This window comes from Manduca sexta, chromosome 1 (assembly GCF_014839805.1).
Source record: "Manduca sexta isolate Smith_Timp_Sample1 chromosome 1, JHU_Msex_v1.0, whole genome shotgun sequence".
In the NCBI taxonomy this organism is placed as follows: domain Eukaryota; kingdom Metazoa; phylum Arthropoda; class Insecta; order Lepidoptera; family Sphingidae; genus Manduca; species Manduca sexta.
In genome coordinates this window covers 1,712,803-1,736,795 of record NC_051115.1, presented here as the reverse complement: position 1 = coordinate 1,736,795, position 23,993 = coordinate 1,712,803, and the positions used below count along the sequence as shown (strand labels likewise).

The window sequence follows — 23,993 nt, the reverse complement described above, 5'->3', positions numbered from 1 at the left end:
ATCAGCCTGTTATACTGCATTCATTTTAAAAACTTTTTAATAATAAATTCTAAGATTATATAGAGGGGACATTGGGATTGTCATACAAAAATTTTCGCTTATGCGATGGTTACTCAATCTACCATAATAGCAAATCAATGTAAAACACTTAATATTTTTGTAGGTTTTTTTTTTTATAAAGCTCATATCAGCATATTTTCTGTCAATATGTTTTAGTATTAATATCTAAGGATGTCACACGGACATTTCAAAGAAGACTTATTACCAATTGGTTATAACTTTTAGAGCACAAATTTGTTCCTAATGTCCGCTCTATAACTAACTATACTGTATTATTGAAATAACAATTTTCAGAACCGTTCCTCGTCTGATTATTCTCCGGTGAAATACCACTGGTTCTACAGCGTGGATGTCGAAGATAAATCAATATGGCGGGGCTTTTCCATAACAGACTCCAGAGCGCTTGAAGAGGCGTACAATAGCAGTAAGTTTTAACTGTATATTATGCATTGGGAGTCGTTCAAGTATTACGTAACGCAATTTTTGAAGATTTTTTGTCCCACTCCCCTATGTTACGCGCCGTAACGTTTTCCTGTACGTCCCCGCTCCCCTCCAAAAGTTACGTAACTCTAAAGTGACATTTTTTTTTGTAATCACAATTATTTTATGCAAAACTAGCGACCCGCCCCGGCTTCGCTCGGGTGCAATGCTGATACTAAATACACTACAGAAAAACTGTGAACGTTGTATATAAAAACATAGCGGCCCGCTCTGGCTTCGCACGGGTATAACATAACAAAATAACAGTATTTCTCCACTATTTAATGGATGTTATTATACATATAAACCTTCCTCTCGAATCACTCTATCTATTAAAAAAAACGCATCAAAATCCGTTGCGTAGTTTTAAAGATTTAAGCAAACATAGGGACAGAGAAAGCGACTTTGTTTTATACTATGTAGTGATACCGGAATGTCGCTAAAATATTAAATAAAAAAATACTAATAATAAAAAAAACAATGTTACATAACGCTTTGTATCAGACCCCCCTCCCGCCCCTGTAACGCATCGTAACGTGTTACAAGAGCCCCTCCCCCGCAAATTGCGTTACGTAACGCTTGAACGGGCCCTTGACGTATATTCTATAGACACGAACGTCCATATAAACTATTTGTTCAAAATGGCAACCAAAGCGTCACTGTTATAACCTATTTATTCACTTGAACAACAAATAATTTTACTTATTTGACTTATATTTTTTATTCACATCCAGTTTTTCACTTCTTGCGTTTTTATATTATGAACACACTCCGTACGCAACCACAAGCATCAATATTGACCATACTAAAGTCAGTTTGAATGGATGTTATATTTTATTGTAACAACGTTTATCCCAAATGAATAAAATAAATAATAATCCAATGATGGTGTTTTTCAGCTGATCTAAACGAGGACACCGTGGTGGCGACTGATGGTGGAAGGTACGATGTGAATGTGATGAAGAGGTTGCGAACAGCGGTGTATTGGACGGAGAAGTCGACTGATGTTAGCAGGTATGTGATAGACTTTATATTCTCCGTATATTACAAACCCGAAGTTAGTTTGTCGAGAATCAGAAGCATAGTTCATAAAAATCCGGCGACGAATAATATTGAATGACGAGACGAGCTTGCCGTTCGCCTGATGGTAATACGAACATAAACAGTAGAAATACCAACACCTTGAATTACAAAGTATTGTTTGGTATTCCACTGCGCTCGCCTGAGCCATGTTAAGTCTTATGTCCAGTAGTTACACTGGCTAACCTTCAAACCGGAACACAACAGACTACACACAGCTTGACAGAAATAGACATTCCTGGTACTTATCCAGGCGGACTCTCACATATGAGAGACACACCAGTAATTTATTCAAGTTATTTATTTATTTTTAGGTGCAGCTGGTTCTACAAAGGTCCCACTGACGCCAGATACGTGCCTTACTCCGAAGAAGTGGCGAAGAAGCTCGAGGTAATAGTTACACATCGATATACATCTTAATAAAATAATGACCTATTTTAAAATTGTTAATTTGTGGCAGTCGTCGGAAAACTAATTTTGTTTGCTACCTTTTTTTTTGAAGTTGCTATAAAATTGAGCTTATTAAAGATAGGATTATAAGCGGCGATAGCCTAGTTGGGTGTGGAACGGACTGCCGAGACGAATGTCCGCAGGCTCAAATCCCAAGGGTACACATCTCTGACTTTTCTAAAAAATTATGTGTGTTTTCTTTGTGAATTGTCGCTTGCTTTAACGGTGAAGGAAAACATCGTGAGGAAACCTGCACACCTGAGAAGTTCTCTATAGGAATTTTGGGGGTGTGTGAAGTCTACCAATCCGCACTAGGCCAGCGTGGTGGACTAAGGCCTAATCCCTCTCAGTAGTAGAGGAGGCCCGTGCCCAACAGTGGGCAAGTATATAATACAGGGCTGATATTATTATTATTATTAAAGATAGGTGAAAAATGAAACCTATAGCATGAAAAAAAGGGAAAAAACTAAAAGGTCGCAAACAGAAATTGGTTGTTTGACGATTCCCACAAATTGGCAATTTTGGAATGGGTCATTATTTTATTAAGAGTGCGATATGTACTACGTACTAGATTTGCTGTTCCGTACATTCACTGTGTTCAACTGAATTGAACTGCAATCCTATCAAACTGACTTTAGTATGTTATATTGATAGCTTATATATATTATGACCAAATTACACAAAAACATAAATTGTAGCCTATGTGTTATTCTGATGTATAACCAATATTACTGTAAAGTTTCATCCAAATCCGTTCAGTAGTTTTTTCGTGAAAGAGGAACAAACATACATACATCTTCACAAACTTTCGCATTTATAATATTAGTAGCATAGTTCCTTCAGATTACGATATAGAAGAAAAGGAAATAGAAAAACTTAATAAATACCACCTACTCAAAACTGAAATCAGGCGTTTATGGAACACGCAAACACCTAATCCCTATAGTAATAGGTTCAGCTGGCATAGTAACAAAGTTTATCCAGATATATCAACACGTTAAACTCCACCATAGATATCAATATCCTCCGAAAAGAAGCAGCAATCCATACGTCTATTATATTGAGCAGAGTGTTAGGGGACACGTTTTTGGTACACGGGGAACAACAGGGAGACCGAATCATCTCTTCTCTGAAGGTATCAGGACGGGTGGTCAATAAACCCGAGCAAAAAAGCTCGAGTTAGAAAGAAAAACACTGAAAGTTGGAATAGGATAGTGTGTATCTCCCTAAAACTAATCTTGGTGGCGTTGGCCCTTAACGATACAATTGGTAACCCCAGGAGGAATACCACCACGGAATGACGACAGGGGAGTGGCACAGGCGTCTCCTGCTCCCCAACAACGAGCTGGTGGTGATGCACGGGCCCAGCGTGATGGTACACTTCCTGAACAGCGGCGCTGCTGACGCCTTCAGCGCGCCACCCGTGAGTATACTTACATATTGGTATTTCAGTCCCAAAATTTTTCTTGAGCTGTATTGCGTTATGAGATGATGTCGACTGGGTTGGAGCCCCTATAATACTAATAAGGTAATCTACGAGGTGTCAATTTCATAGTTTTTTTAGGCTTTGTTCATCTTTATCTGACTGCTTGAAGTTGTATTCATATTAACCAATCACAGCGCTCCGTTCTATCCTATGACTACGCAATGAACAATATACTTATTATCACAGCATTGCTTCGTATTTAGCGAAGTAGCGGTTGAATAAGATCCTTAATCCTTCGATAAAAAACTAAATCCTAACCCATCCTAACCCATCCTAACCCATCCTAACCCATCCTAACCCATCCCAATCTGCAGCTGTTCGCATTCGGCAAGCGGGTGTACCGCAACCCGCCGAAAATACGCGTCGCTCGCGACCAGCCCTCGAAGATGGATCACCTGATTCTCCTGGTCCACGGCGCTGGAGAATACAGGAGTCAGAAGGAGAAGATTGTTAGTTGTTATCGTTATGTTACCTTTGAGACGACGAGTAGTTTGTTTTGATAGTACCAGTAGATAGGAATAGACTGATGGAAGGTTTGCATAAAATCTAAGACGTTTCTAATTCTTGAAGGTATTTTTTGTTAGTTTTCCCTTGAATAAATGGTGAAGATAAACATCTTTATTAGCGAGGAAACCTACATACCTAATGATTATTTATAAGAATTTTCTTGGTATGCAAAGTCTGCTCGCACTACAGCGTGGTGGACTAAGGCCTAATCCCTCTCAGTAGAGGAGGCCCGGGCAGCAGTGGGAAATATATCAGGTCGTATAGGGGTATATGTTTTTTAGAGCGCGGGGAAATCGTTACTTGGCAACGGTGAGATAGTCACGCGCCGCTTTTCGGTTTATAAATCGCGCGATCAACGAAAAATAAATACACTTAATATCTCATTATCACCTTCCCCTCCTTGTGGTATTTCGTGATTTTATTTCCGACCTCTCCCTCCTTTTCGAGCCCCACGTGATTGTTACCCGACCGCTATATCACAGGACTGGTATATCCACTCAATTCTCCCATTAACCCCCGCAGCAGTCCACGTCGCGTCCTCGCGTGGTCCGTCGAGGACATGACGAGTCGGAGATCGAGGACACGGAGCCGTCCAGCATCGACCACCTGCTGCTGCTGTGCCACGGGGTTGGATCCGCGTGTGACATGCGGTTCAGGTCCGTGGAGGAAGTCGGTGAGTAACAACCACTATACAGGCGGCAGAAGTAATATGTAACTACTAGCTTTTGCTCGCGGCTTCGCCCGCGTGATAAAAGTCCACTGTATGATAAAAGTCTTGCTACATATTTTCCCGGTACTGATAGGTTCAAACTAATTTTATCCTTATGGGGGTTGAATTTATCAAAATCCTATTTAAGCGAACGTCTTCATAGTAGCTCCAATCTTTAATTTCAGTTCAATCAATCGAAAATCTTAGAAGATTTATACAAACTTTCATCCCCTTAGGGATGGAATTTATCAAAATCCTTTCTTAGGGGATGCCCACGTCATAACATCTACCTGCATGCCAAATTTCAGCCCGATCCGTCCAGTGGTTTGGGCTGTGCGTTATATATCACTATGTCAATCAGTCACCTTTGAGATATATTTAGATACAGGGAGATTCACGTACTTTGGGAGTGTAGTCTTTGGCGTGAAGAGCAATTCATTTTAAACAGTATGCAAATAACATCTGGAGTTGTATACTACATGGACCTTGTTGAGACTAGACGGAATATCCGTGCTTTCCAGCGTTTTTGCCATGCCTATTGTAATCAAATCTAACAGCTCATGTGATAGGACCCTTTCATTTAATTGTATCCGTGGTGCTTTACAACTAGCTTGTCTAGTTGTAAACGTACCTATTTTATATTATTTAACTTTTATAAAATATGTATGTCGTATAAGTTCTAACACAAAAGAAATCATTGAAATCTGTTGACAAATCTACAAGTTATAAGTCATTCAAATTAGGTAGTAGGGGTGTGTGGCAAAAAACAGAAATGGGACGAAATGTTTCCATGTGAAGACTACATTTACACGAGCAAATAGCTCGTCTCGTCATTGATTCTCATACTCATTTCCAGTGGACGACTTCAGAGCTACGAGTCTTCAACTGGTCCAGTCACATTACAAGAATTCGTATGACAACGGTACCGTCAGCAGAGTAGAGGTAAAAATTGTATTTTAACCGACTGCAAAAAAAAAAATTTTTTATGATGCCTCAGATTTCATTTGTAACCGAACAAACAAACATCACGCATTCATCCTCGTAGGGGTATATCGCAACTAGGGATCCTATAAAAGACCTATTAATGAGTAAGGCAAAAAAACGGCATCAAAAACATAGCACATGGCGCTCGATAGGCGTGAGAATGTATTTATCGTATGTATATTTTTATCCCCCAGGTGCTCCCAATATCGTGGCACTCGACGCTACACTCAGGGGAGACTGGTGTGGACAGGAGGCTGGCCCAAATCACACTGGACAGTATGCCACGATTACGTAACTTCACCAATGACACTGTCCTGGATGTGTTGTTCTACACGAGTCCCGTCTACTCGCAGGTATTTATCATACTAATATTATAAATGCGAAAGTTTGAACGGAACGGATTTGGATGAAATTTTACAGTAATATTAGTTATACATCAGATTAACATATAGGCTACAATTTATAATGATTTTGTGTAATTTAAACATAATATAACGATACATATCAAGGAAGTCGGAAAAAATATTATCCCGGAAAATTTCTTTATGCGGGCGGAGCTGCAAGCAAAAGCTAGTATATACATAATACAGCAGAATCCGATGTCTGTATGTTGAGAAATAAATAATGAAAGCTATTCCTAAAGAGTAATAAAACGCAAATCAGCTATTTTTAGATTTTTTAATTACATTTTTTCCGCGCAATAATTTAATTTTTTCCACACAATAATTTCATTTTTCCACGCAATAATTACATTATTTCACACAATAACATTTTTTCCGCTCAACAATTTCATTTTTTCCACACAATAATCACATTTTTTCCACACAATAATCATTTATTTCCAGACTATAATCAACACGGTCTGCAGCGAGTTGAACCGGATCTACAACCTGTTTGTGAAGCGCAATCCTAACTTCACTGGTCGCGTGTCGCTCGGCGGCCACTCGCTCGGCAGCGTCATACTGTATGACCTGCTCTGCCATCAAACTCCGGAGGTTAGCGTGCTTTTTTTAATCAAGCCAATTAACTCAATTGTATTTCTTTTTTTGTTTTGATACGAGCGATATATAGTGACCTCACTGCACCTGATGGTAATAGGGGTGGGGTCCAATGGAAAGTCGACTGATAAGAGATGATTTGTTGAGGTTTGCAAAGACAAATACAAAGCCTCTTTTATAATGTAATGTAAACTGGCCGCGTAATATTATGTATCTTTTTGAATTATTGTATTTGGAATGAAATAACAATGTACTGTTACTAAGCAATGTGTGCTAGTCTAATACGATTGTCTAACGTGTTGACTCTATTAAAATATAAGTTCCTATTCTACTGAAAACTTGGTTTACTTTCCACATTTACTCTGCAAGGGCGACTCGAAGCCCAAGATGATTTACCCCTCGATAGATACAATTACGCCGTTTGGTACCTACACGGCTATAAAAGCTGTACTATGATAAGAACGCCCGTAATTGCAAAAAGACGGATATACCCTCGTAGACGGAAAAGGGCCCCAGACCTAGGTCGATCTATATCCGTCACTATGGCGGGTTTTACTTGTGTGCCAATCTTTCCTAAGGGTCCGTTCAAGTTTTACGTAACGCAATTTGGGTGGGGATGGGGGGTCTTGTAAAAGTTACGATGCGTTACAGGGGAGGTAGGGGGGTCTCATACAAAGCGTTATGTAATATGTTTTATAATTAAAAAAAATAACAAAGGTATTATAGTGACTTTCCAGTATTTTGCGTAAAATAATTGTGAATATTAGAAAAAAAATGTAAATTTAGAGTTACGTAACTTTTGGACGCCTACGCCTCGGTGGCGTAGTTGTATTGCATGTCCGGTACAATAGCGCTCTGAGGTTCTGGGTTCGAGTCCCGGCTCGGGCCAAGTGATATTTGGGTTTTTCTGCTCAGTATCAGCCCGGAGTCTGGAATTCACATCATGGGACGGATCATACTTGGCGAAAAGTGGGTGCCTTAGTTGCGCCTCTGCATACCCGTTCGGGGATAAATGCGTGATGTTATGTATGTATGTAACGTTTGGAGGGGGGCGGGGGCGTACAGGGAAACGTTACGGCGCGTTACATGGAGTGGGGGTGAAAAATCTTCATAAATTGCGTTGCGTAATACTTGAACGGCCCTTAACACGAGCAAATAAGTTTACTTAATTTTGAACTTCCAGCCTCAAAATGGCAGCCTACCGGCCAAGAAGCTGGTCAACGGCCCGACCGGAACTAGCCAGCTGAGCATCAAGTACCCCACGTTGGTGTTCCGACCCGCCGCCATGTACGCGCTGGGGAGTCCCATAGGTGAGTTACCAGGATTTAATCTTGTAAGCAATTGGTATATATGTTCTGAGTTATTTATAAAATTAAGTAAAAACGATATGTTATTGACACGAGTGGTTCTTTCAGAGAGAATATGTAACTAAGTAAATAACAAAACAACAACGTTCAAATATTTATAAAAATAGAACATATAAACAAAACAAAAAAATCACGTCGAATTGATAACCTCCTCCTTTTTTTTGAAGTCGGTTAAAAATAATACCACAACAAAGGTTACACTCTACAACAAATCTGCTAAGTTTAGGCTAGCAAGTCCTTGCAGTAATAAACAGAGTAATTTTGACATCACGTTACTAAATCAAAGTACATACTTATCTTGTTGAAAATAACACTTTACAATAAGTTACTTGGGCTGTCGATGTAAAATATAAAAGTGTAAGTTTCGAACAAATAAATATTAATAAAAAGTAATTTTAATTTTACGCGCCCTAATGCCACTACTACTACTCTAAGAGAATTCGTCGCAGCAACATCATACTTTCAGTCAGAAATACACTCGCACACGTCATATTTGCACTAAACCACAAAATGATCAGAAATTCAGAAAACTAAAACCAGGATTTTTTGGTGAAAATATTCGTTATTAATGGATGATTTTTGGCACAATGAACGCGCACAGGCAGCATTTATTCGTCATGACCGTTCATCGATTGCAAACATTCCATGATCAAACACCATTGCAGAAACTTATAGTACATCTATTGGATTAAAAAAGCGGCGATAGCCTAGTTGGGTGTGGAATGGACTGCCGAGACGAATGTCCGCAGGTTCAAATCCCAAACACACCTCGGACTTTTCTAAAATCATGTGTGTATTCTTCGTGAATTATCATTCGCTTTAACGGTGAAGGATAACATCGTGAGGAAACCTGCACATCTGAGAAGTTCTCTATAGGAATTTCGAAGGTGTGTGAAGTCTACCAATCCGCACTACAGCGTGGTGGACTAAGGCCTAATTCCCTCTCAGTAGTAAAGGAGGCCCGTACAGTGGGACAGTATATAATACAGGGCTGATATTATTATTTATCGGATACAAATGTTTGATGTGTTTTTTTTTCTCTTTTCAGCCATGTTCGAGTGCATCCGAGGAGTAGAGTCACTGGGTACTGAGTTCGCATTGCCGACTTGCGATAATTTCTTCAACATTTTCCATCCGTATGACCCTATAGCGTACAGGTGAGTGTGGAAGCAGTTTTAAACGTGATAGAGGCCTAGTTACTGAAAGTTGCTGAAGGTTTCTGAGGGTTACTGAACGGCTGTAATTGAATTACATGATTATGAAGTTACTGGCAGTTGCTGATAAGACTAAAACTTAATGTTACTATTATAAAGAAAGTGCTATAAACCGATTTGTGTCGTTATGTATGCACATAAATACATCTTAAATATTGTGTACTACAACATTTTTTTTATTGCTTTGAATGACGAGACGAGCTTGCCGTTCGCCTGATGGTAAGCGATACGAACATAAACAGAAGAAACACCGACACCTTGAATTGCAAAGTATTGTTCGGTATTCTACTGCGCTCGCCATTTTGAGACATGAGATGTTATATTTATAAAAGTGTTTATGAGTATTTGCTCCTATATTTTTAAAGGAAAGATCACACTAGCAGCGTGCTTTACATATTATTTGAGATAAACAAAAAAGGAAATGTTTCAGAATTGAGCCGCTGATCAACCCGCGCATGAGGGATGTGAAGCCCTCCCTAATACCGCATCACAAGGGAAGGAAGAGGATGCATTTGGGTATGTCATTTATTTGTGTTTCTATTCATAATATGTCATTTAAAATGTCCATAATTATAAAAGTAATTTTAATAGTTGTTTAAAAATAATATTCATTATTCTTATGCTTTGTTTTGACGTATCACAAGTGCAACTTTGTTCGCCTACGTGATAAATAAAGTATTTTTTTTAAATATAACTCGCTGGTTTATTGACAAGGCTTTTTTTTTATACGTGCAAAGTGATCTCACTGCACCTGATGGTAAGTGGAGTAGGATCTAATAGAATGTCGACTGACGAGCGATGATTACCCCTCGACAGTCGACAGAATTATGCCTGTTGGAACTGTATATACACAGGCTGATCCCGGAACGCGACACACGTGGGCCACTATGGCGGGTTTTAACACCTTGTGTGCGGTCGCTATCCGGACGAATATAAAATATTTCTTATTACCAGCTTCTATTTCAAAATACTTTTATGAGTCATTTTCTACATCTTTGTAGATAAAGGTAAAAAAAACATCACGCTGTATATTGGACTGTTGATGTGTGAGTGTCCTGTTGCCATGACAACCAATGTATTATTCTCAGACACTACGTGCGTGTGAGTGTTGTACCCGCTAGCTTTAGATGATAGGTTAGCTAGGTTAGGGCTTTTATCGTCCTCACCGGTGTGGATCGCGACGCGTTCCTCCCTTTATCTTTATTAACATTATATACATCTTTTTTATTTCTTCTTTCCTGCCCGAGCTAGCTTCTTTGTTTAATTTGTGGCGGTGCAATTAGTGTATACACCGCCATCTCGCCAACATCAATGGAACTGCGAGAGGACCGATATGGTATTGACACAATTGTAATGATAACGCACAGCAATCACGCTAGATGGCGGTAGACGATACTGGCTTGCGATAGCAGAACTTGCGCGACGCAGTATAAATACCACCTCCGAATAGGAACCGTTGGAGACGCCGCGGCTGGTCACAAACATCTGCCTGACTGGAAATCTTCTCCTCTATAGAGGAAGGCACCCATCTGTTCCTCTACAGCGGTGTCCATTATACGCCGCTAAAACTTTATAGTTCATTCAGTTATGTCCAATATAAATTGTCTTTAGTTGTATAAGCAACTTAATTTGACTCATCATAAGTGCAACTATGTCCGCCTGCGTGATGAATAAAGCATTTTATTTATTTATTTTAGATAATCGAACTATATAAAGAATGTTCTCTTTTCCAGAGTTAAAAGACACGATGTCGCGAGTAGGCGCGGACCTCAAGCAGAAGCTGATAGAGTCACTGCGCACCACATGGAACAAGTGGATGTCGCAGCCTCCCACTGACGGGCAACTAGAGAAGGTACGGTAGCCTTGCTGACTTCTTACTAATCACACACCCTCCCACACACACATACAAACATACACGCTCACACACACCAGTTATACCCAAAAAACTTTTACTGAATTTTTATTAATCACACCCCCTCAGACATACACGCTTCCACACACTTTTATACCCGAAGTGGTAGGTCGAGGCGAAATGTAGCACTCACTTTTCCCATGATGTGATCTGGGAAAACCTATGGCAATATCGGGCACAAATTCCAAATTTTGCGGTGATATTGAGCAAATAAGTTCCATACCTAACCAGGGCTTCGGACCTGGGACCTCAGTGTGATAGTTGTATCGCGCTCGCAAAACAACAATGCTGTCGAGACGGTCATATTATATTTATATAAAAGGTTTTGAAGATCTCATGTCGCATGGCAAGCGCAGTGGAATATCAAACACTTTGTAATTCAATTTGTTGGTGTTTCTGTTGCTTATGGATCGTATCGCTTACCATCAGGCGAACGGCAAGCTCGTCACGTCATTCAAAGCAATAAAAAAAAACGATAAATAGATTGATGAAATTTAATAATGTAGTTTGGCTTGGAGTCTTTGTTTTGCCACAAATTTAATGTTACACAGACGAAGCTACGAGCAAATGTTTTTTTTTTAATAATAAAGTTATAATATCTCAATTCATGAAAGATGTAAAAAAAACAATATTAAGTTTTTTTTGTGGCTAAAGATGTCACAATTTCTTACAATTATATATATGTTTTTTTTTAATTGAAAAGAAGAGTAACGTGTTGATTTTTGTATTGCAGGTAGTTGAAGAAGAAATGGAGAAGGAACAACTCTGTGACGAGAGTAAAGAGGAGTTCGAGAAACAGCTGGTGCGTACATTGTGTATAAATATATCGCACCCTTAGAACTAAAGTGACATAACTAAAAGTTTATATATTTTCTGAATTCTGATTTTGTTTATAAAAACTCTCCAAAGCATGCTCTATAACTCTATGTCGAGAAAAATACAAAATTATAGAATAGAAACAGAGACCTATTTTTTTTTTCGCTTAAGTCATTTAGCCTTTCAGCTTTCGATATATTTTTTTTTTTTGGTTATCGGGTAATCCAACAACTATTCACATTTTATATATTAAATTAATTTACATATAAACATACAGCCAATTGCAGGATTGCACTTTTTTTTTAATGTATATATATCTATTTGGCATGCTACATACATTATTAACAACTTAAAACAATACAAATGCCTTGACAGTAAATTGCTAAGTGTCTTCCTCCTTCTCTCTCTCTCTCTCTCTGTGTGTGTGTGCGTGTTCATGTGCGTGTGCGCGTGTATTCATATAAATGTTATCTAAGGTCACGTACCAACACCCAAACATAGTTTTGTTTTATTTTTTTATGATTAGGGGGTAACAATAAGTTTACCTGATAGTAAGTGATCACCGTCTATTTTTTTTTCAGGCGTCGTCCGGCATGTCGGGCCGTCTGAACGGCGGCAGGAGGGTCGACTACGTCCTGCAGGAGGCGCCGCTCGAGCTCATCAACGAATACCTGTTCGCTATGAGGAGCCACGTCGGCTACTGGTGCGTGGAACTCATTTATACTACTTGTAGTACTCTCTCTCTCTAATCGTTTCAATGCTGAGGATCGTGACCCGTGTCACTTGTTTAAAAGTAAACTTAAGAATTTCCTTATTAATAAACGCTTTTACTCAATTGATGATTTCTTCAAATCATAATAAATTTCATCTTGTCAATGTAATATAACAAATATAATGTGATTGTATAATAACTCATGTTATGTAATACTTCTGTCCTTATATTAAAAAAATATTTTCGAATAGAAAAAAAAAATTTGGACAACCCAGTTAGGGTAGAACATGGCGAAACTTTTCATAAATAACACCTATAAATGTACATGTACCGCATTCAGGAAATAAATTACTTGAATTTGAATTTGATCGAGTCCTGGACAGCTGATCGCCAGGCATGACGGTCCTGCGCCAGATCCAGCGCCTCCGGGTTAGTCATGGCTAGCGTCTTGCTTATTTGATCAGCCCTACGAGCTGGTCTGCGGCCACGTGGTCAAAGTCGTGGTGGTTGTATATTCGGCTTTCAAATAAACGTAGCGGATAAAGAACATAGTATAAAATAATACAAAACAACGTTAATGACTCCTTTTCTGCTTTTTTCGTTTTAAAGTCGCATATCATATCGTCACATATTTTAACACATATAAAATTAAAAAAAACATTTATTGAATGCGTCACTTGCTTTTTCCATTTAATGTTTTCGTTACATATTTTAACACGACATTGGGAGGTTCTTTACTCTACATGGCGAGATTTTTATATTTTCTTGGTCAGCTATTATATGAAAGGTTTTCCTGTGATGCATGTTTATTTGGGAATGAGCGAATGTTAAAAAAAAATAAGGTGAATAGGGATAAGACTGGTCCTGTGATGCTCAGATTGATCAACCGATTTATGCTTCTGCTGTTGGTAGAATATATTTTATGTCCATCTGGATAGCGACCACCGTACACAAGGTTTAAAATACGCGCGCGCTTAAAATACACCGTCTGCATACATTCATTAGTGTGTTTTATACTTTGAATATTTTGTTATTTTTTTTCAGGGAGAGCGAAGATACAATGCTTCTGATGCTGCGCGAAATATACGATGCGTTGGGTGTGCAGCCTGACGGTACTTTACCACAACAGGGCATGACTGTACAACGGACTAAGAATGCTAGGGTTGGTCCTTTTTTTAACAGACTCTAAACGAAATTTGTATTAAAATATTGGTCGTGTGAATGAAGATTTTCTTGTTTGATTGAATAGAGATCAGTTCGTATTAATATTGTGAGAGGAAAATAAGAAAAAACTTTTTTTTTGTTTCAGGACGAGACAATTATAATCGGTGAGTGTGTTTTTATTTCATCAGCTACATATTTTTTTTACTACTTAATATAAAATAGGTTATAATTAACTGAAATATCTGACTAGCTAAAAAATTACTGAAAAAAAAATATTTGACTTTTTTTTCATGTTTTTTGTTTTAGAAATGATGCAATACACGAAAGCAATTTTTTTCTCTTAAGAATATTGTTTTTTGCAAAGACAATGACAATAACTTTAATTTTCAGACCATCCCTCAACCAGCCGTGGCGGCACGTGATAAGAAAACAGAATATTCCATTTTTTATATAATTAAAAATAATAGAAAATCAGTTATGAAGACATTAACACAAAAATAGACTTAAATATCACATTAATAAAGTTAAAAATGCAATGACACCGAATAATTAATGTTTTCAGAAACTAGGGATTTGGTTTTGGTATAAAAAAAGTTATTTTTGAAAAAAAATGCAAAAAACTAATTGCACCAATGTTTTTTTTTATTATATGCTTTGTTAATAAAATTGTTTTTTTTTTTAGCAGCCAAATTTATTGTCATATTGTAGTAATGTAAAAACTTATGCTATCAGAATATATTAAATGTTATTTAGCTAAGAACACCGCGCAAATCGAAATAAAAAAAAGTAATCATGAATTTTTTGCTCGAGCACTATTTAACAAATTATAATATTTTATATAACGTATTTGGTTTTTCAAGATATAAGCTAGCTTTACTTGAGAACAACTGGCAGTTGTCTTCCGTAACTTTTTTGTATAAAGATTTTTCAGTTTCACTGCCCTACTCAGTTCATTCTAAAGAAATATACCTAAATATAGCAATATTTAAATGGTTAAAAGAAGTTTAATAATAAATAAATATAATTCCTTACTTTGAATCCCTATCCATCCGAAAAAGCCGATTCATTTTTTTATGTTCAAGATATGTATAAAAAAAACTTTCAAAATAAAAAGATATAATAAATATTGAAAAATGTTCCTACCTTCCTTTTTGTAAAAGATATTTAATTTAGATTCGCTGGAAAATGCTAAAAATTACTTCCGCAGTTCTGTTAGCTCAAAACTTTGGAATTGACTTACGCCATTTGTTAGCTAAAAACTGAAAATTCCTTATGCGGTTTTGTTAGATAAATCTTTGAAAATTACTTACACGATTTTGTTAGCTAAAAACTTGGAAAATTACTTACGTGGTTTTGTTAGTTAAAAACTTTTAAATTACTTATGCGGTTTTAATAGTTTAAAAATTAGAAAATTACTTACGCGGTTTTGTTAGTTAAAACCTGAAAAGTTCTTACGCGCTTTTGTAAGCTAAAAACTTGGAAAATTACTTACGCGGTTTTGTTAGCTAAGCAACTTGTTTTAGTACTATTGTCATCCACACATTACTTTAGACAATAAATTCGATGTTTTTATATAAGTAAATTATTTTTGAAATAAATCCTTATTAACCGAGATTTTATTTTTATAAACAGTTTTATTGTAGTATATTAGTCAGCTGCAAAAATGGCTGAACATATTTTAAACTTATCACTTATGTGAAGGTTTTTTATTTAAAGTAATATAACTCTTATTTATTTTTTTGTGGAGTTTTAGTATTGAATTTGTTCAGCTGTGTTTGGGGTTGATTGTACTTAACATACCCTACGTGATAGATACCCTAATTTTGGAAAACCATGTCTTCAAAATTGATTTTCCACAATATTTATTATCTATAATAAGTAAATATTCAGACATACGCAACGCACAATCGTTTTGTCGTATTCCCTGCGTAATATCTTATAATATTGTAGGTATTGAGTAATTTCTTTCATATTCCAACTTCCCATTTAATTTAATAACCCATAATTAATTTAATAGACCATTCCCAATACATAATCTTCGATTTGAGCTCGACAACAAACCAAATAATCCATTTCGCACCCTTAGAACTAACTGGACCTAACTGAAAATGTATACCTATATGTTTTGATTTTATTGAAGTTTATATAGTAACCTCTTTGAGCAGATTTAAGTCTAACTATCGGCCGTATTGAAAACATAATGTTCGATCTGACTTCGACATCAAACCAATTTAAATAAACCATTTCGCACCTTTAGAACTAACCTAACCTAAAATAAAATTATATATGTTCTCATTTGGTGAAAACACGTCCTTCCAAATCATGCTCTATAACTCTATGACGAGAAAAAGACAAAATTATAGAATATAAACTGATTCTAACTTTGACGACCCTATTCCCTGCCCTGCCCTATTCACTGCCTTCTATATTGTTTTCAAATCTTTTTTATTAGTTTCTCACAAATTGTATTTTTGAGTTAGGTCACTTTTGTTCTAAAGGTGCGATTTGTAAGCAAGTCAAATACTTTGTTTTGATTGCTCCATATTCAATTGAAATAACGATTGGTATCCTTTAATAAAAACGGCGGTAAACATACAGTCTTACTTTTAAAAAATTCGCAAAGCTTAGTTTAAAACACAAATTTACTGGATCAGCTGTAAATCAAAACCCGCCAGGTTTAAACTAGGAACTGGTGATGTTTTTGACAGCTATTTAAGCAATTCTTAACCACCTCTTAACAGTCAAACAAGTTTATAAGTAAGATTGTTATTAAGGCTATTCCTTCAATATGCGATAACTTAGAACCTTCCGAGCAAATGCCTCTGAGCATTCATTCCATAATCTAATCTCCATCGATATATACTACGTACTAGATCTGGCGTTCCGAGCACTCACTGTGTTCAACTGAAATGTACTGTAATCTGGTATTTGTTGCGCTTTAGCATGATTAAAGTTTGGTTAGACGATATTAATGTTTTAACGCTGCAGGGAACTTTACTTCCAACTCCGGATTTTGAACAAATAGTTTATATGGACGTTCGAGTCTAAAAATATACGTCAATGGTTCCACTCTGGCTACGATTTTGACAAATGATTTATCTATCGATTCGTATTTATTGTGTGATATGATGGTTATATGATAGTCTATTTTTGTTTTGTATCTACTCATTACTCGACATTGGCAAAATCACCTATAAATAAACGGTGGCAGCCATAATATAAGAAGAAGATAGGCTACATTTTTGTCATATTATTGTCAAAAAATATACAAATCCTTGGCATTATTGTTTATTATTCGTATTGAGTACAGTATACTTTCACAAGATGAATTCTTTTAATTGATTTATTACTAATTAAATCTTCGTTAGTGATTATTATCGTTTGACGGCCAATCCTAATAACTTACTATTTAACTGAAGTTTGTTAACTCGATAGTAAAAGTTACGCTAACTATTACTGCTGCTTCAATATCCCATAATTTATGAGTGTAACGTTGAACCGTTTTGTTATTGCACTGAGTGCTAATAAAAATGTTATTGATTATTTTTTGAATTATAATTCTTTCCAATATTATTACATAGGATTTTAATAATGCTGAATAGAGTTTTATAAGAGTGATTTAATAGCTCTATGTTAATTTTTTGCAATAACTAAACGCACCAATGACGGTAATCATGTTCGACCTTCAGATAGAAAAACTTCACTTATAAGGTATACTTAAGGCTTCTTTTGAAGGGCACGCTGGGACTCAGTACCCTAAAAGTAAATTTAGAAAATAAGAAAAATTTGCCATTAAAAAGTAGAGGGGGTACAAAATTTTTTTTGAAATTATTTCGAAAATTAGCGTGCCCGCAAAAAAGTAGTGACAAAAAAGGCCTGGGTATACTTATCTATCTTATAGAAATATATTAACACCATAAGCAAGCCTTTCAACTGTTTGTCATCAGTAAGATTTTGAGACTAGCTGTTAAAAGAAAACAATATTTAACCAGGCCCCAGAGTTATGAAATATATTTAGAAATGACAAAATATTTCACAAAAAGCCGTCTTATTTAAACTTACTTTATGTAAACTCTTTAAATTGTATTTTAAACAAATCAAGATTTGTGAAATTAATTATGATAATTAAAAAATGAATGAACATAAAGCAAAGGACCTTTGGTCAGCGATGGTGATCAAAATCAGTTCACGACAAAGCACCTAGCCTCTAACACAGAATGAAAGCGCGCCAAATCGAATCGCATTTCGTATGCGCGAGATTCTCTGTGCCTAATGGACGCAGTTTCGTTGTTACAAGGCAGGCGAATATAACATTCGATTTTCTTTTCGACACTGTAATTGTATGTTACCACGTATTGTGTGAAAAAAATTAAGAGTATTTAATTCTCAGAACAATAACAAGCATAGGAGTCTAAATTATCCGCATATACTTATCCTATTTTTCAAATAGGCCAAAACCGTTGAAAAGAACGAGACAAATATGTTGCTAAGATCGGCTTGTCGGCCGCGGTCAACTCTCTGATGCCGAATTAAAAAGCAAATTAATGTTAAATGTTACAACTTATTAACGCGCAAACACAATTTAGTTACGTTATATTTGAGACAAAAGGATTCGCAACACAATTAAATTTCTTGCTGGCAAAGACGGTTTACACTCAAATATAATAGTATTACTTCTATGCTTGCTGTGTTCTGAGATTTAATTCTATTTTTTTTAGCGGAAGACTTACGTACCTTTTGCCGTATTACGTTCAATGAAATACCCATTATGCATATAAATTGTGGGTTGGATTTCGTCTCTATACTGAAATAATAAAATATCAATGCACTATAGTTATAAATATGCTGTTTTAAAATATATGTACTCGGATTGGCTCAAAAAGCTTACTCAATGCATAGGAAAGATTTTTGGAGTATTACCTACTCAAAGTATGGTAATTGTGATTGAAGTAAAATTATTTTTACGGATTTTATATTATAATTTTCTCCCGACGTTTCCAAAGCAGCCTTCGTCACTTCGTGTATACGAGGCGGACTGTGTTCGAAACGTCGGTAGTAATTTATAATATAAAACACCGCGATAAAATTCTAAAAAAAAAATTAATTCAACATAAAAATTGTGTCATCTAAAATCCATTTGATTAAAACATAATGATTTGATAACATAACATGTTTTCACAATTATACATTTCTATGAACTAAAAAAAAATACAGATGATACTGAAAAAAAAATGGCTAATACGCTAAATTAATTTCTTTTTTTGGCGATTTTTGAGTCAATCTGTGTAAAATTAAATGTAGTTGGATTTGATTTTCTTGATGTAAAAAAAAAACTTAAAAAAATAAGAAACAGTGTATGCCTTAGTTGAATTGTTTTGTAAATCTTAAAAATATATTTTTTTATTTATTATTGTGAGTTGAATGTAGTATACCATCATACTTTCAACAAAAAAATAAAAGTACACACATACGGAACGAATACATTTTCTTTTTCAAAATCGGTTAAAATAGTTTGACGTAAGTTTTTGTCCTTGCGAAATTATTTATTTCTGCGAAAGTAAGTTGTACAAGCCTTAATTATGCAACACAGTTTTTTTTAATGAAAGTATTTAGATCTCTTTTTTAAGTATAAAAAACAAAATTAGACACTTTTTTTAAATACTTTAAACTTGTTTAATACTTCACAAAATTGCATCATAGTACTAAACCTATCTGTCTTATAAAATTTGTGTTTTTTTTTCTATATCATGTTACTGAAAAATTAAAATAATATTAAGAAGTCTTGTCTGATGGTACACTACATTACATATAAAGGTTACGTGTCAAATTATTTTATGATGGAAAAGTTCCAGAAATATAGTTTCTATTTGTTTTTATGCAGAGTTTAAAAACGGAGTAGGATTAAAAAAAAATATTACAGATATTTTCAACTGAATTTTATATTGTAAGCTGTTATGCTTCTTTTTATGTTAATATTTTTGATATTTAAATATTTATATATGAAATTTCCAAAACTCACAATGTTTCGTTAGAATTGCTTGAAGTTTTTTTTCTATTTTTTTAATGTTTGTATAATAAAATTTCCATAACTCACCATTTTTCTATAGAATTGTTTAAAGCTTTTTGTTGTATTTTTTTTCAATACCGGACAGCTGTTTGCACGGTATTTATTTCCTTTTGAAGGGCATTGCAGTCAGTTTAATTACTGAGACTTAGCCTCATTTAGATGGATCAATTTTCGTACCACACACTGTCTTATTTTAATGTATCTAATATTTCGTAATGAAATATTTTCCTTTTGATTTTGTATATTATACAATATATTCGACAATATAATACAAAAAAGGAACCCTTCTGTAAAAACTGCATTCAAATTGGTTAAGAAATGAGGGTCATTTATGTTTTAAGTATTTATGCCAGAGTGAGCGCGGTGTGGGGTTATCGCTCCATCTCATTCTTTCGCACGATCGTATTTCTCTATGACGTCACGTGCGCGTATCGCAACTCTTCTAGTTTCTTGACTCTTACCCCTTCTACTGAAATTCAAAGGCTTATAATTTGTTGATATTTACCGAACTTTAATCAATATTTCTGCATATAATATAGTATGTAGTAAATATTTGATAAAAGTAAACATAAATGAGTCTAACCTATTAGTAACGATTGTCTCCGATTTTAAACTGTGCTCTATATTTATTGTATTACCTTATAACTAACATTGGTTGAAACTTTATTAAAAATTTATACTTTACTAGCGTATCGTTTTATTTATTATCCTAACCCAGTTTTATATTGGCCCTCTTTTACGGGGCGAATCTTACCGACTGCAGAGGCCTGGAGGAAAGTTGTGAGAGAATATTTGAGGATAGGAATGTGTGGGAGAGGAATAGGAAACCTCTTTTAAGATGGTTGGTGGGAAGGAAAGGAAATGGCCGCCAGCGCTCAATCAAATTAAAGCCGGATATACAAAAATAAACACAAGATACAATTTATTTAAAAAATATTTTCCACTTTATCCTCAGTTTCGTCGAATTTCACGGGTAGTATGTAAGCGAAGCCGCAGTAAAATATTAGTAGAAAAAACACTGCTGTGTAAATCTGTATGACTTTTTTCAAAATATACTCATGGGTTGAAGTCCAGAGGTCGGGATTTGAATATTTTTTTTTAATTCTCTTTTCTTCTTTGATAGTGGTAATGTTTATATCATTTTTCGTTATATATGACCCTTCAATATCTAGTTTATACCATGATTTGTGTTTATCGAAAACTTTAAATTTACGATTTGGGTGCATTTTTAGAATTTTTATGTCTAACGTGACAGATTTGTTTTTTTTTCTAGACTTTTTTTTATGGCATACAGCCTCATTGCGTTTACTGTAATCAGAAAGCCTTGTGTTTGATTTCTTTAGGTTTTAAACACAAACTTAGAGAAAAGTATGGAGAGAATAGAATACCTTTGATATATTTTGTTGTCTGTGAAGTTTCAAGTTAACGTTATTTGTCAAATATCATATTAACTGTTACAACTTGGTGACTTGAAAGAAGCCTTGCCTACATCAGGCGTCATTCTCTTTAATACATGTAATTTAGTAGCATTTAATGTGATGATGAGGTAATAATAATAATAAAAATAAATATAATATTTACAAGTTACAACTCAGGATGCCCATTGATTTTTAAACTTGTTTTGCACATCCTTAGAGTGCGCGCACACTGCAGTGTGTTAGTTAGTCTCTCAAATTAATTTTCCGTAGTGTGATGATCTTTGGTAATTAATATTCAGTGTCTTGGTAAAAGAGTGTAAAGCCACTAATTATTATTCAGTGTGGCAATTAATATTCTGTATCTTGGTAAGAGAGTGTAAAGCCACTGCGATTTCAGTTAATTTTGACTCATATATTTACGTGATGAATATCATTTAATCATTAATTGTGGAACAGCCTTTTATTTTTGAAATATTATTACTCAAAATTTTAAACACCAAAATCGAAACCGCTTCCAATTTCCAAACCCTAGTATTACTATAAAAAAAATAATCAACTTATAAATAAAACACAAAATTTAGCAAATAAACTTTATTGAGACAAATTTTGTTACAAAATAAATGCTATTTTTTGAGACCGTTTCTACATCATAATGAACTATCCACGACACCTAAAGAATATTTAGTTACGGCTTAAACATCCATTGTTAAATTCTATTTACATAGAAAATGCGGAATTGAAGGGTGTTTCCAACACTCACGCCTTCGTCCTCAAAGGGATAAGCAGAGATTCACTTTTCACCAAGTTTGCGAGCCATGCTGTAATAGGAAGCCATTAGTTCCAGCGCCAATTCAAGACTCCGGGCTGATGTTGAGCAGAAAAACTCAATATCACTGCCCGACCTGGGATTCGAACCCACGATCTCAACACGGCAGTCGTAACTAGAAGCAGTGTTTCAATTATAAAATACAGCCAATATATTTCGCACTCTTAATAAAATAATGACCCATTCCAAAATTGCCAATTTGTGGGAATCGTCAAACAACCAATTTCTGTTTGCGACCTTTTAGTTTTTTCCCTTTTTTTCATGCTATACGTTTCATTTCTTACCTATCTTTAATAAGCCCAATTTTATAGCAACGTCAAAAAAGGTAGCAAACAAAAATTAGTTTTCCGACGACTGCCACAAATTAACGATTTTCAAATAGGTCATTATTTTATTAAGAGTGCATTTGGTCTAATACTGCAAATTGTGTAATGTAAGAAATAATTTTTAAACAAAAATGCACATATCTAAACACCCTTGGTATAAGTACGCATTGTGATACTATAAATATGTTTAATGCTATTTCTTTCTTTTATAAACATACGTGCAAGATAAAGTGACCGCACTACACCTGATGATAAAGAGTGAAGTCCAATAGAATGTCGACTGACGAGAGATGATTACCCCTCGGTCGACACAATTATGTCTATTGGAACTGCATATACACAGGCTGATCCCGGAGCGCGACACGTGAGCCACTATGGCGGGTTTTAACACCTTGTGTACGGTTGCTATCCGGGTGAATATAAAATATATCTTACCATTTATTTAGGATCACGCTGTCATGCAGGTAGGCAGGCGGTATCAGCCAAAATACGTCAGGTAAGTTGCCATTCACTAAGAAAATCTAAATATTTACCTGAATTCAATATTTTAATATCACATTGCGTACAAAAATACAAAATTTTCACATAAATAAAATCGGTTTTATCAACATTTGATGCGACGCAAATATAAAAAGTTAATTTGATGGTAAGTAGTTACCCCCTTATTTATGGACGTTATTTATCTAAGGACGGAGCATTGCTGTGATAACAAGTCTGTTTCTCAGCTTTGTTTATCTGACAGCTAATTAGATTCAAGTTGTATCTCAATATTAGCCAATCACAACGGCCCTATGTCTACGTACTGCGAAGGCTGCCATGCATTGACTTGTTATCACAGCAATGCTCCATCCTTAGATAAATAACATCTATAAATAAGGGGGTTAAAATACACAAAGAAATCGTCTGACTTATAGCCAGTGTATGGGAACAGTTGATGTGACTTTTGTCAAAATCATATTCTTACTAATATTATAAATCCGATTATTGGATGTTAGATACAAATAAACGCACAGCTGCACGGATTAAGACACAATTTGGCACACGGATATACCAGTATTTTGAATTGTAAGTGAGCATTAAAAGAAAAAAATATATATAACTATTTTCGGATTTTGTCGCGGTTTTTATATTTTAATTTTCTCCCGGCCGGTGTCGGATACACAACAAGGTACTAATATGAATAAATGCAGTCTCCAAATCTGATAATTAAATACAATGTCATGACGTGTCATCGCCCATAACGTATGCGCGAGAAAGAGATAGCATGATAACCCTACGCTCCGACTTCTGCTTGCATTTCAAATATACATAACTGCTTTATTTCCCAACCAATTTTGATGCTGAATCAGAATTTCTTTTTCGTATTTATTTCCTGTTATATATAATCAAAAGGAAGCCATCTTGTAGAAAGCGCATC

At 35.4% G+C, this 23,993-nt stretch overlaps 1 protein-coding gene across 4 annotated transcripts in view; it reads left to right on the top strand.

The window, feature by feature from the left end:
* LOC115453808 overlaps positions 1–17,262 on the top strand; it is a 124,063-nt gene extending 106,801 nt beyond the window's left edge. For 2 of the 4 annotated variants that reach the window (XM_037440474.1, XM_037440581.1), the window contains exons 4-21: positions 355–484; positions 1,440–1,554; positions 1,935–2,010; positions 3,350–3,493; positions 3,871–4,005; positions 4,586–4,736; positions 5,629–5,714; positions 5,951–6,109; positions 6,602–6,751; positions 7,938–8,064; positions 9,170–9,278; positions 9,766–9,851; positions 11,069–11,187; positions 11,981–12,049; positions 12,645–12,766; positions 13,820–13,937; positions 14,085–14,103; positions 14,330–17,262. In XM_037440474.1, the coding sequence (XP_037296371.1) occupies positions 355–484; positions 1,440–1,554; positions 1,935–2,010; positions 3,350–3,493; positions 3,871–4,005; positions 4,586–4,736; positions 5,629–5,714; positions 5,951–6,109; positions 6,602–6,751; positions 7,938–8,064; positions 9,170–9,278; positions 9,766–9,851; positions 11,069–11,187; positions 11,981–12,049; positions 12,645–12,766; positions 13,820–13,937; positions 14,085–14,103; positions 14,330–14,361 (1,947 nt within the window). In that variant the 3' untranslated portion in view covers positions 14,362–17,262. The remainder of the gene's footprint in view (positions 1–354; positions 485–1,439; positions 1,555–1,934; positions 2,011–3,349; positions 3,494–3,870; positions 4,006–4,585; positions 4,737–5,628; positions 5,715–5,950; positions 6,110–6,601; positions 6,752–7,937; positions 8,065–9,169; positions 9,279–9,765; positions 9,852–11,068; positions 11,188–11,980; positions 12,050–12,644; positions 12,767–13,819; positions 13,938–14,084; positions 14,104–14,329) is intronic. The other 2 variants (XM_037440552.1, XM_037440525.1) reach the window with 2 other exon arrangements.
* The last annotated feature ends 6,731 nt before the right edge of the window (positions 17,263–23,993 follow it).